Source organism: Tinamus guttatus, unplaced genomic scaffold, assembly GCF_059628265.1.
Source record: "Tinamus guttatus ecotype Peru unplaced genomic scaffold, ASM5962826v1 Tinamus_guttatus_pri_ptg000520l, whole genome shotgun sequence".
Taxonomy (NCBI): Eukaryota; Metazoa; Chordata; class Aves; order Tinamiformes; family Tinamidae; genus Tinamus; species Tinamus guttatus.
The window spans coordinates 1,204,914-1,218,624 of NW_028289054.1; the positions used below are offsets into that span (position 1 = coordinate 1,204,914).

Below are 13,711 nucleotides of genomic sequence, written 5' to 3' on the forward strand. Positions count from 1 at the left end.
ATCCAGTTTTTATTTTTATTTTCCTTAAGAATGCATACGTTGAGTGTAAAGATAGAAATGTTAATGTTGGAGACTGTAAGTGGCTCACGGGGCTGAGCAAAACTATAAAACTTTTCAGTCTTCTGCCTTGGATCAAAACTCCCTCCCTGGGCAGCAGCCACCAAAGATATCATTTTCTAAGTACTTGAGAATGTGTGTGAAATGCATTTGTGGACCTAAATCTGCCCAGGGATCTGTAATACATCACAACATGTAATGTGAAAAGGCATCCTTTGCACTTTCAGAAGCCAAAGGATTGGAAAGTTGCAATGGCCAACACACCTTCTGATGCCTTTAGTCAGCCTTTACAGGGCCTTACTAAGACACAGTCTAGCATGGTCTAATGCACACTGCTGTTTCCAGGACAAAACAATTTGATTGTTTGTTTTTACGAACTGTAGACTTCTCTTTACACCTACACTTCTCAGGATGACTAAATGCACTACAAAACGTGTTAGAAAGAAAGACAACAGCACTGCAAGCATGGATTACAGCCAAAATCATCCAGCCAATCTATTGCAATGGCCTGACTCACTGGCAAAAACCCGCCAAGAAGACAGTCAAGAACAAATTGTGTTAAAAAATATACATTTGCTTGCGTTACTAAAAATGGTAGTCTGCCAAAACTAAGAGTAATTGGTTCTCTATATTTTATTCAGACCGTGCAATGAAATTAAATTGGTCTGCTTAGTCACACTTTTTGTTTGGTGCTACTGGGCTGAGTTTTGCTCCCATGAAAGGGTTTAATACGTTCTATTTTGATATGGCAATGTATGCAATTTAAAAAAAAAATCAGACAAAAATATCTAGTCTATTTTCAACATAGTAAAAGAACATTCAATTGTCTTCAAAGACATGAGTAAAATGTTTTGCATGAGACAAACTGGATTTTTGGAACACAATCCTTGAGAGAGCTCCATTAAGATGGTAAGAACATCATGAAAAAATCTGTGAAGGTCTATGAAAGACCTTTTAAATTGGCTGATAGTTGGATATTGCAGTCCTCCATATCAGTAATATCAGGATGTGAATGAACATTAAGGAGAAGAAACCCTTTTTTTCCATAAAGATTTTAAGTGATTGCAAAACTATTTAGTATCAATTTTAGCTCTGAAGAGCAAAGAAAAAAAATGAATGTATTGGGTAAAGTCTATGAAGCTAGTTACTACTTTCTAGAATCCTTTTTTTTTCCCTTTGTCCCATTGTCCCAAACAATGAAATATTTTAACCCATTCTATTTCATAATTGAATTATAGTAACTCATTTACATATGAAAAGACAAAGTTTTCGAGTACTGATTGCATCTTGTAATGAATTTGAAAGAAGATAAAGCAGAAATGTTTGTAGAAGTATTATTTTGTGAGCAAAAACAGAATTTGTCCTTGGACCTTGTCCTTTAAAGATCACTGCAAAGATCCTTATTTTGATTAATTTGTGAAAGATGAATTAGGGATTGGGAGAAGGAGGACAAAGGAAAGAAAATCCTTAATTACAGTCTCAAGCAACTGTGTGCAATCATGTTTCAGGATTTACTTCCTTAAATACATCTTATTAAATTGTAACCATCCACTCAGATGCTACACAATATGGAGAATAAAGATTTCTTCTATTCGCCTCTTTAAACCACAAATGCTGTGATGCTGAAGTGCTTCTCTCTGCTTAGAAGGGTGACAGTAGGAACCACATGTGAAAATGAAGCTAAAAGACAAGGCACGCTTAGGATATACATATTGCATTTCTTAAAACATCCAGACACATTTACATTTTTGTTTTCAAGGTTACAAACAAATCTACTAAAGTAATTGAAAAAAAATCCTCAGTGATCTGAAGCACTGGTTTATTTTTTAAGGAAAAAAAATACTTTATCCTGACATTTCTTTTTATTTTTGACAGCACACTCCATAGTATGATATCCATTAGAAATTAACATTAATTATAAGTGCACATCATTAGCTTGTCCATGTTAGGTTCAGAACACTATTCTAATAAAGCTATAAATCAAAAGACACCAGCCAAGGCTCATTTCTTACAGTTGCCCTTGATATGATCCATTGTTCTAAAAATGGTAGGTGTTAAAAATATTTTTGCCCATGGAAAATGTCAGTTCAGCAACTCTGCCAACCCTCAGAACTTCTGCCTTTTATACAGACAGTGTCCTGACTTCTTGGGCATCACATTTCAGTCCTGGAGCTGCTTTATTCTGCAGTCCCAAAAGGCTCGAGCAGCACTGAGGCCAGGCAGAAAGTTTGTGCTGCTGCTTTGCCGGCTGAGCGGAGCCCCAGCGAGGCAGATATTCATTTTGCAGCACGGTTTCCCAAGCAGCCCTGAAGTTGCAGAGCTTTATGTGGATGCTCACAGGCAGCAGCGAGACACTGCTCCCTCCTCCTCCGCTTGCCAGTGCGCGGAGCTCCGGTGCTGACACACCGCCTGTGACACCATTCCCGCTTTCCGCCCTTTATTCTATGATGACACCTGATTTTGTTCATTTATTTATTTATTTGTGCATCCTTTAAACACAACACAGTGGTACTTGGCAGGCTGCAGGTGGGCACGAATGCAGTGTTTTCTGTGATCCCTTGAGCTCAGGCCAGTGACAGCTCTGTGCCATTGCCCAATGCCCCAGCTGCCCCCCGCCAGCCTGACCCCAGCTCAATGTCCCCGCGGTCTCCAGCATCCACAGCAGCAGACAGGACAAACAGGAGGAGGAAGGATTTTGAAGTGGAAGTAGGACAGGTGAGGGAGGTGGAAAGGGCAAAACTATTAAGCCCGGGACACCCGGCGAGTTCTGATTAGTTTCGCGACTTTGCCTTGGTCCCTCGGGAGCTCAACTGATCGCAGCTTCTCTGACAAGCTGGGGTGGCGGCATAAAGAATGATAATAATAATAATAATAACAAAATCTTAAACTCTCTCCTCCAGCCCCGTGTTTTCAAATGCAAATATCTCCTCGGGATAAAGACTGACTCCCGCCCCACCCCCTTAAGCCCGGCTCCTGATTTTTATCCAAAGGACTCCATCTGTATATCCTGTCAAGGAGGAGGAGGAGGCAAGGCGGGGGACAGAGAGGCCGGGGAGGCCGCTTTGCTCTCCGGATCCTTCTTCAATAGTCACCGCTGGGTCTTCAGGAGATACAGAAAGTCCCGGCACCTCCGCCGCGTGCCCTGGACGGTGCTAGCAGCCACCTCCCGCCGCCGAGCGGTGACATCCCCTGCCTCCCTTCTCTGCCTGCCTCCGTCCTTCCCTCCCTCCCTCCTTTCTTCCCTCCCTCCTTCCTCCTCCTCCCGCAGTCGTGATCCGCGCCCAGTCGGCGCTGGGCTCGGCACCGACACCCACTTCTCCCTCCGAGCGCCCGGCGGCTGCTCGCGCCGCGCCGCGAGAAGGAGGAGGAGGAAGAGGAGGAGGAGGAGGAGCGGGCGGCGGGAGCGCGGGTCGGCAGAGGCGCTCGTGCCTCCGCGGGTGCGGGCGAGTTCGCGGGCAGGTGCGCAGCCCCCATGCCCCCCGCAGCTGCATCCCGCCCGCACCCGCCGAGCGCGGACCGCCGGCCCTTGGGATTAAAACACTCACTTCTCCGGGCGACTGAGGGAGCGCGGTGCCAGGTAAGTGCCGCCCAAGCCTTCCCTTTCTTTCCTGGCACTCCATTTCCCTCTTTCTTTTCCTTATTCCTGCCCGCTCAGGTGGGTGGATGGAGATCGGAGTAGTTTCAGGGAAGGGACGTGTCTGATGTGTCTCCTGCTTCCTCGCAAGCTATCCCCGCTCGGCGAGCGGGATGCGGCTCTGCGGAGTCTTGGCTGGAAGCTCAGCGAGAAGTTTAATGGTGCTTGGGCAGTGGGGAAGGGAGCGGAGGGGACAGAGAAGGCCGTGGGTGCAGGAGCCCCGTCCGCAAGCCTGGGAGCAGCCCCGGCAAACGCGGGCACCAGATGTGACAGAGAAGCCGTGGGAGCGAAGAGTATTAGTGACATATGTGTGTGTGCACCTCCCGAAATATATATATATATATACACACACACATATATATATATAAACAGTAGCATCTCTCTGATTCTTTAGATAAGTCACACAGGCGAGTGGAGAGATGGAGTTGGGGGGGAAGGCAAGGACCAGGGACTCCTGCAAAATGTAGGCAGTGCTAAGTCTTGCCTCTCTCAGTTCTTTCTGCCACACTCAAGTGGCTCTCTTGCTTGATCCCAAAGCACACAGCACTGCTGCTACAGAGCCAAATATTCCTGGTGGCAGGAAATTTCCTAAGTTATTTCCCAGAGTTTTCCTCCCTTCGAGTCAAGGATGTTCTAGAGTTTGAAAATGTGGAAATGATGGGAGCTTATTTCTTTAATTAGTATTCAGCTGGTAAGGTTAGCTCTGCAGTGCTGTTTGATACTGACCCTCCCTCCCCCCATCCCCAGCTTATCCACATACACAGGCATGTCCTGCTTTCCTATAATAGACTGTGTGCACTGGCTCCTCAGACTTCTAGTTAGCAAAGAGAGAGAAAACAACAACAGTCCCTTGGATATAAGGTTTAGCTCTTATACCTGTGCTGTCAAGAGGTGATGGAGTTCAGGTGAGCAATGACTCTGCAAGCAATGATTTCCCTGGCCAAATGAGGGATTTAAGGACAGAGAGGGGAGGTGGAGGCTAGTGAGGGTCTCTGATTCTGGGAAGTGAAACAGTGGTACTTTAATCTTTCCCTATTGCAAGAAAAAAAAAAATCCTCTCTTCTGATAGATAACTCCTCAAGTCAAAGCAAAGACTTGAAAGGGCAGCATATACTTTATAGTTTCTCTAACAAGACATACTGCCTTGCCATTTTTCAGCTAGAATGTAGGTGATCACAAGGCTTTGCAGAAAATAAATCATTTTCCAGGAAAAATAAATAAAGGAGCCAAACTCTCATGAATTCTAGTTTCTAAAACAGTCTGTGTTTGGCAGTGATGTGTGACTTGGCTTTTCTGTCTTTATTGTATTTACTAATTGTTCCTCTGCTACCCCATTTGAAGTTCACAGGAGATTGTTACTTGTAGAAGCTGAATAGCTGTTCTGGTTCTGAGAAAGATAGGTGAGGAGGGCACAGCAGCTATCCAGATGGACAAGCTAGGTTAATAGTGCAAAAGTTGTGTAAGTAAATGAGATTTACCTAGCATATGGCTTTTTGAAAGTACAGCAGGTCAACAGATAAAGATCAGTTAGGTAACATGATGCTGGTTTGCTCCTAGCAATATAATTTTTTATAGCTTTAACACTTTAAAATGTTCAAAAGTGAAGTATGGCTACGTATAAGTTTTTCGTGTGTGCCTCATTAGTTCAGTGTGATTGCAGTGTGATTTCCACCCATTTCTGGGGGGAAAAACCCAAATTTCACCTAGGGGATGTGGTCTACTGCTTAAAGTCATTGTTCTGACTTTTTTAGCTCTTGTAGCCTGCAACTACCAGGAGATCTAATATAGGCAGGCTTGTTATTTTTAAGGACATGAAGAAAAGCTAAGTTAGAGCTTTTTTAAATAAATAAAAATCATGAATGAATAAATAAACAAATAAATAAAATCCTCAAGAAGAGGAGCAGAGCAAAAGAATTAAAATCTGACTCTGACAGCTTTTAATGTTAAATATGTGGAGTGTTTGGGGTTTGAGAACTGAATATAGAGGGGAAAAAATGCCTAGATTATTGGATAAATATCAAAGTTAATAATCTCAGCTCCTAGTACATGTTAGAAGTGTGTGTCAGTTAATGTAAAAAAAAAATTGGTAATGCAGACTATTTTCTTGCAGAAAGCTGTTGAGGATTGCAGTTTTAATAAGAGAGCATTTCACCTTTATAATGTGAGGCTTTATTCTAATTAAATGCTCCTGTAGATCATTAGAATTGTGTTAACAATCAGATGACAGCTTCACAACTCTTTAAGACTACTTTTATTGATTTAATAGGAAAGCACTCTTATCCTTCCATACAAAAGAGTAATTGTAAAGCATCTGTATAACTGCAGATTATCCCTGAATTGTCTAATCAGCAGAATGGATACAGGATCCATGTAGATTTTTGCCAATCCTTTTCATGTGTAACTTCTTATATGCACACCTTGTGCCCATAATTTTCTCTGTTTCTCCACCAGTAAGATGCTCAGCTCAAGAAAATCATTCCTAATGCAAAACCTTAGGTTGTTTTGCTCTAAGTCAAAATCCTAATGTGTTATAAACTCAGCTCAGCTTTTTCTCAAAGGCATTCAACACACAAATTGACTCCAATGTACAATGAAAATATTAGATATTTTCAAGTTCAAATGGTTTTCAGGTGAATATACTACTTCAGAGACAGTTCATTAGTGCTGGTTTGTCGAGTAAGTTTCTACTGTGTATTTTCTTGGCTATTGCTTGAATGCCTGATATGCTCAGTGGGTCTTCGATGAATGCCTTTTCAAACCATTTCCTCAGAGCTTCCTTCTGAGCTACTTGCTTTAGTTTATCATGCACCTTTTTTTTTCAAGTGTGTTTTCAGCCTACTACTGGGATTTGTTTTCTTGTGGCAATAAAAATCATTAAATTCTGGCGAGGAAAGGAAGAAGAATATATTTGATGTATACTTCAGTCCTGCCTGTCAAACCAGGCTTAACTATAGGCAGTAATGCAGGAGTGCCTCCACTGGGAATTCAGCGGTTCTACAAGGAAATGCCACAAAGTCACTTCTTCCCCAAGGTATTCAGTGAAATACCTCAATTTAAATGAGGCTACAGAAACTGAGCTTATGAAATTTAAATATTTGACTTGTTTGGTCACAGATATGCAAGTACTGCTTGCATTGCTTTTCAATAACTGATCAAATTAGCATAATCCTTTCCAGCAACTTAGATCTATAAAATGCACCATAACAAGGTGAAAAGGCAACAAAGAACTTCCATATGGAGGAAACGATAGCAAAGATTTCTTTTGTTATTTTTTCTTGAGGGAAAAAGAAACAAGCAAACAACACTCTTGCCATATACAGTCTTCAGATCAACTGCAGAGCATTGCAAGAGACTGAAAACTGTTGCCTGATTTTCTTCCAGTGTTTTTGTGCATCTGTATCATCCCATCAGCATGTGCCTAGTGTTTTTTCCGTTGCCTTGTCAGGTCCTTTCACCTGAGTCAGAGGGTATTGGAGCTAGTTCAGTGTAGCAATGCCATATGTTTGGAGTAGTGTTAGTTTCTTGTTCGATAACCAGATGCAGACTGCAGGATGTGCACTCCATTTACAGATCTCCCATGTGAATATTTAGGCCAGTTAGCGGCAGGAGGTTGTGGTCTGTAGTTGTAATGTCATCTGGCACAGGGACTTAATAAGTTTGATCAGACCACTTTGGCTCAGAGCCCTTCATTTCATGGAAGGGTCCTCACCTCACTAGCTCTAAGGCAACCTGTTTTTTTTTAATTTTTTGTTTTCTTTCCTTTTCTTCTTTCTTCCTCTCTTTCTGCTTTCTCGGATAAAAAGAAAAAAAAAGTGATAACCAGGATTTGTATTCTATAAGATAATTAGAAGTGTTCTCCTCTCTAAGTCAAAGTCTCTAAGACAAAGTCTCTAGGATGATGAATTCGAAGTGGCTCCTGTTATATTTAGGAGATGTGAGATTGAGGAGATGTGTGTCATTGCTATGAGCCTGCAGGTCCTGGAAGGGAATTTTCTTTTCCAAAGACAGTGATACCTTTTCCAATCAGCATTGTAAAACTGAATATCAGAACATCAATGTTTTTGTGAGGGTAGTTAAGCAATCAGGGGCTACTCCAATGAGTTCTGTGTTTAAGGGAACATGGTTCAAAACTCGGAAGCAGCAGTCACCCTAAGAATTGTCTCAACACACAATATATTACTTTATGAAAAGTGTCAAGTAGAACAAAATTAAGGGGTAGCTGTACACTATTGACAGGGCTAAAGCAGCACCTCGTTAGCAGGTGTATTCTGGGCTGCACTTTCATAGACAATGAGATCCTGGTTTAACCTGTGCTTTTTGCCATTGTATCAAAACTTGAAACTGCTTAAAGAGAGGACAAGTATGGAAGGAAGTAGAGAGGGTAAGGAAGAAGGCAATAGTAAAAACAACTCTTCAATAAACCTTCAATTGATGCATGGAGCTATCAGTGAGATTTCTAAATAACGAAATGTAATCCAGTATAGTGGAGAGTAGTAATGGATTGTTATTATTATTATTATTATTTTGATTTCCACTTCCTCTTCTTGAAGAATTTTGCATGTTGCAATGACATTTGGACAACCCAGGGTGAAGGAGAAAAAGGTTGTGTTAGGCTGAAGAGATGGACAGGGAAATAATATGGTTCATAGATTAAGCTGGCACAGTGACAGTAGTAAAAATGTGTGACTGGAAGCCTGTAGGAATTTGCATTTTGTCTGCAAAGGTTAGGTGATATAGAGAAGACCTCAGGGCCCTCTGTGGATGCACTTACAAAGCTACAGAAATCTCTGGGGGAGGAGGGGGAGAGAAGGCTTCAGCAAGGACATCTGTCTAGGAGAGCGAGGCCAAGGAGTTTTGTGCACAAATACTAGGGTTCCCTGCTAGAGACAAACAGCTAGGACTAGCTTTATTACTTTGTTTTAGGGATTATGGAGTGAAGCAAAATATTCAGAGAGATTTCAGTAGGTGTAAATTGTCCTTAATTGCTTGCAGCAAAAGGAACTATTCCTTAAAGCTGAGGATCTTATTCATGATTTGAGTGTTTTCATCAAGTCAGGATTGCCCCTTGGAGACAGAGCATAATAGTGTCTCTCTGACACTATTATGCAGATTGTTTTGGTGGAGTAGTAATATTTTTCAGGTAGCAGCATTCACTAGAACACTTCTGCTATTAAACCGTGGCTTATATATAGTTTAACTTCTGTATAGCAGATGCAAGAAAGTGCAAGTTATGCTGTTTTTAATCAATAAGGAGGTAATTTTTCAGAAGTATATTTTTCACAGTCTGTGTTTGTAGATCAACCAGCTCTTTAAGAACACAAACACAAAAGAGTAGGTATTTCTTATGGATTGTTTTGAATTTTTATTTCTGTTCACATGGAGAACATGTTGCTGCTCTATTTAGGAATGTTGCCTGAACAACCCGAATTTTGGGAGACATCACTGCATATTGGTCCACATTTGTGGCAGAGTAAAAGGTTTACAGATCCAGCAGTGTGATATAAAGATGCGTGTATGGCCTAGGGTGATTAGTGACATCAATTAGATGTACAAATAATTCTCCTTTCCTTGTATTCTGAATCCTATGTGTACATTTATAAAAGAACAGATTTAGACACGGAGCACAAAATAACTGCAGGTCAGTTTTGCCTTCATTTTACACTCAAGCCTGCAAAAGCAGATGATGGAGAAGACATAGCTGAACTGGAGATCTGCAGTTCATCTATTGTCATCAGTGTCAGTCAGGTCCACTGCTGCAAGTGAAATCCTGAATCTTGAATTATGCCTTGATTAGGAACCTCCCTGTCACATCTTTTAGTTTATTTTTTTCAGTTTTATGAATGCTGCAGTGTTCTTTATGTGTTACTTATGGACTTTACAGAGCAAATGATGTTGAAGTGCTAGTTATGCACTTATAGAAATACAGTTTTGCTTTTATTTTTTTCCCCCTACACATCTACTTACAAAGCTTCATATAAATATTTATATATTTATATCATTAAGAAACATAATGAAATTCAATTTAATTATTCCAAGAGAGTGAAGATTATTAAACACCAGACACTCTTACTTCTTCTTTGGGAAGTATCATGCTCCAAAGCAATGTGCTGAAAGGTCTATAAATAAAACCCTAAAAAAAGGTCTCTAATAGCAGTGGGGAAGATTTATCTTGATGAAGGAGAGGAAGAGAGGGAAGAGTGTTTCAGAGCAGAAAGTGTTGCCACACTTTCTGATGAATAAAAATAATTGTAATTCTGGAGACTGTGTGGTAAAACTATTTGAGAATGAGTAAACAAGAACATTTTTTTTTTTCTAGGCAGTGTGAGTATTCTGCTTTTCATCAGATTGTGCTGTCTAGCATATGGACTGTTTTTCAGTTGGTATTTTGGGTGTGTTTTTCAGTTGCACGCTGTGGCATGTGGCTGGGGCCCATGGCACTCCATATGGTGGTTTTCATACTTTCCTGCAGGTGTAAAAGAAAGGATATAAGGGAACTCTGTCAAAGATAAAGGTTATAGCAATTCTAGTTTTGAAATGTCTGTTGAGAGCAAGAACAAGACATTTCAAAGTGCTTAGTGGAAAGACTCTAACATATTGTAAATGTTTTACTGACATTTCTTAAGAAAATCCATTTTGTATTTTTATCTCTGTTAAATAACAATCTGCTGCCTTTATGGAATAAACTGACAGTTTATCAATACCGGATGTCTTTAACCTGACGTAACCTAGATGTTGAGAGGAAACTAAAGGTTGTATAAACTGCCTCAGCTACAAACAACACGTCCCTTATTTGAGCTGAGTATGTAGGAACTGAGCATGGCATTGGGGAATCACAGCTCTTCTCCATAATGCTCCTGGTTGCCCTCCTGGTAGTTTTCCTTCATTAGATCATGACTTACCCAAAGGCCCAAATCGGAAATGAGCTATATCTAGTTGGGATTAATCATTTTAAAATATGCTGTGTTAGTGAAGATGACATCTCCGTTTTAATCACCCATCACAAAATACATCTTGGTCTATGTTGAAAAACTGTCTTAAGTGTACTAATTTTGGTAAATTACATCACATTCCAGAAATTACAATCTTTAGGTAAGACATATCCTTTTGTCTTCATTTTGCCTGTAGAAAGACACTAGAGCTTTACATATGGATGCTTTCAAATTGCTGCCAGTTAGCAAACATACTCAGCAAGTTTGTGGTCTATCTGACCAGTCCCTAAGCAAAACCTTTCTGGTGCAGGGCAGTACCACAGAAGGGATTACTATAAAAAGATTTTAAATACAGTCAATAACCAAAAGAGCTTTTTATTTGTTTCATCCTTTTGCCCATTTAGGTACCTTTGGCAGCATGATGCATAGAAGATCTGCAGCTGAAAGAGGCTGACATACTGTAAAGTGATATCTGAAATTGCATTTAATTCAGTTTTAATAGTAGCAATATAGCAAAGTTTGGGAATGTAATAATATATCTAAACTTTCTTGTTTGATTATGATTTAATGTCTTGTCAATTTATACCAAGATCTTATTTCTGTGGCTTCCTAAAATGCAATGGCTCACTCCAAATGAATACTTTGTTACCAGTTTAATTTCATTCTCATTTTCACTTTGTATTTGGAATTTCTTAAATACTTCTCATTTGCTTCATTGCTTAGTCAGACAAGGAGGGTGCCTATTACAGAGAAAACATTGCTTACTTTGGGCTAATGCAAGTAATTCCGCTGAAATGCAAAGCTCCATTTAGTTGTGACTAACAGAACTTGCACTTGTTAATATCGATTATATGTTTTCACTTGGTCAGAGGAGGTTCAGAACTGTAAAAGGCAGAAAACAGACTGATTTAAATGCAGTTTGAGGGTTTTCTTCTTTTAAATTGCTCTCTTTCTCAATGAATTCTACTTATTCCTAAATGACCAAGATTTTGAAATGGAAACAGACAAGATGTGTAGTGAGATAAAATTTGTCTGTGCTATTATTGAAAAGTCTATGATGATCAAATCAAGATTTCACGGAAAACATAAAATCATATTATTTTCTGACCTTTCTGAACGTATACGTGAACATATATCTACCGAACTATATATAGAGAGATGTATATGCTAGCCTAATATGCTTCATATCGTGCCTGACATTTGGTTTCATAATGTAGAGAAAATGAGTGGGGAGACTCTCAGGGCTTTTTAGCTGGTCATATTCAGATCAGAACAAATCATAACATCTGGTGTACTGTGACTAAGAATCAATCAAATTGTTCTGATTCATCTTATACTCTTTTTTTTTAAAAAAAAAAAAAAAAAAAAAGCTTTCCAGTTATACGGAAGAGAGTTAAACTAACATACGTCCTTTCGATTAATATAACTTCCTGCCTGTAGCCAGTTTGTAATTATGTCATGGTAGCAGCAAGTAAAATAGACTGTAGAAGACAGAGGAGGACAAATCAAAGCAAATAAACGTAAAATAACTGCACTTGTTCTGATAATTTTAAAGAGGAAAAAAAATCAGTATTTGTCTTATGAAACTGCATTGCAAGAGAATAGGCACTAGAAAACTCTGTATCTTTATAAATATAAACGCAGATCTATTAGCTGTGGTAGTAAAACACAAGAAATCCAGTCTAAGCTCTCAGAAAGGTATTGTATAAACTCAAGTCTGTTGATATCTGTAGTGATGGTGAGAAAAGTCCTAAATAAAAGTTTTTGATGTATTATGTAAAAACTACAAATAATTTGTATTTTGTTAAGTCCTGACAAGAGTTCTTGTCTTTTTTTCCTGATAGGTACTTACTATACCATTTCTTTGGTGAAGACTGTTCAGCAGTGGTGACCTCTTCCAATCGACCACTCCACAAATTATTATCTCTGGACTCCCAGCTGACACTTTGCCGGAGGCGAGAGCCACTGAGACAAGTGGAATTGTGCCTACTCGTGTCAAGGTTTTTTTTCCTTACACAGGGGAAAAAAAAGATGAAGTTGGGCAAAGTGGAGTTCTGCCATTTTTTGCAGATAATAGCTCTTTTCCTGTGTCTTTCTGGGATGAATCAAGCAGAGCTCTCAAGGTCCAGGTCAAAGCCCTACTTTCAATCAGGGAGGACGAGAACCAAACGGAGCTGGGTGTGGAACCAATTCTTTGTGCTGGAGGAATACATGGGTACAGACCCACTCTATGTAGGAAAGGTAGGGGATTTAATTAAACTTTGGGAGGTTCAGATGCTTGCTTTTTGATGTCTGTTTATCTGGTGTGACCTGAAATGTGAAATTCTGTCAGTGTGGTTGAAGTAAGCCATAATGGGATGAAAGAAAATTTTGAAAAAGAAAATATACATATTTTGAAGAAGGCAAATGCTTAGTACTTCAAAGCAGCCACACGCTACATTCCTGATTTTTCGTGTAGTGCTCTTTAAGAGCATTATATTTTAGCATGCTTCTTTAAAGGAATACAATAACCAAGGCATTTTATCACTACTGGTACAAACATAATATTTTATGATTGATATTAGATGTCTTTTATTATGGAGCAGTAGAGAAACAGAGGCCTTTGTGGGAACTAAAAGCCAACCCTAGGACATAGAAGCTCTGTATTTTGGCCCTTGCTCTCTAAGGATCAGTGCAGCTGAAGTCAAGAGAGAAAATCAGGCATCTGGGGGTGTGACAAGTGAAAAAGAGGGCATGCCTGCATTGCTGCTCTGCTTTGATGTTGCCTGGCTGGCAGATCAGCACCTTGGGGGCCTCGCTGCCCTCTGCGCTTCCCTCAGCCCTGTGGCTTTACCTGCTCTGGGCACCGGGCAGCAGGCCAGCACGGAGCGAGCCCTGACATGAGGGCATCCCCCGCGGCTCCTTCATGGCGCCCATTGCTGCACGTGGAGCACACGTCGCACAGCTGCGAATCCAGCCCTCAGCCCCTTCACTGTGATGTGCTGCTGAGGGATACGCTTCCTTCAGGAATTTTGAAGCAAAAAAAAAAAAAAAAAAATCCAAACCTCTTGTGTTTTTGTGTAACATTTATGTGCAATCATTGTATTGAAAG

At 40.3% G+C, this 13,711-nt stretch overlaps 1 protein-coding gene across 1 annotated transcript in view; it reads left to right on the forward strand.

Annotated features, from left to right (window-relative positions):
- Window positions 1-3,354: 3,354 nt before the first annotated feature.
- LOC104577255 (cadherin-7) overlaps window positions 3,355-13,711 on the forward strand; it is a 59,332-nt gene continuing 48,975 nt past the window's right edge. The window contains 2 exon segments of the mRNA XM_088533761.1: window positions 3,355-3,634; window positions 12,465-12,861. Coding sequence (XP_088389887.1) covers window positions 12,652-12,861 — 210 coding nt within the window. The 5' untranslated portion in view covers window positions 3,355-3,634; window positions 12,465-12,651.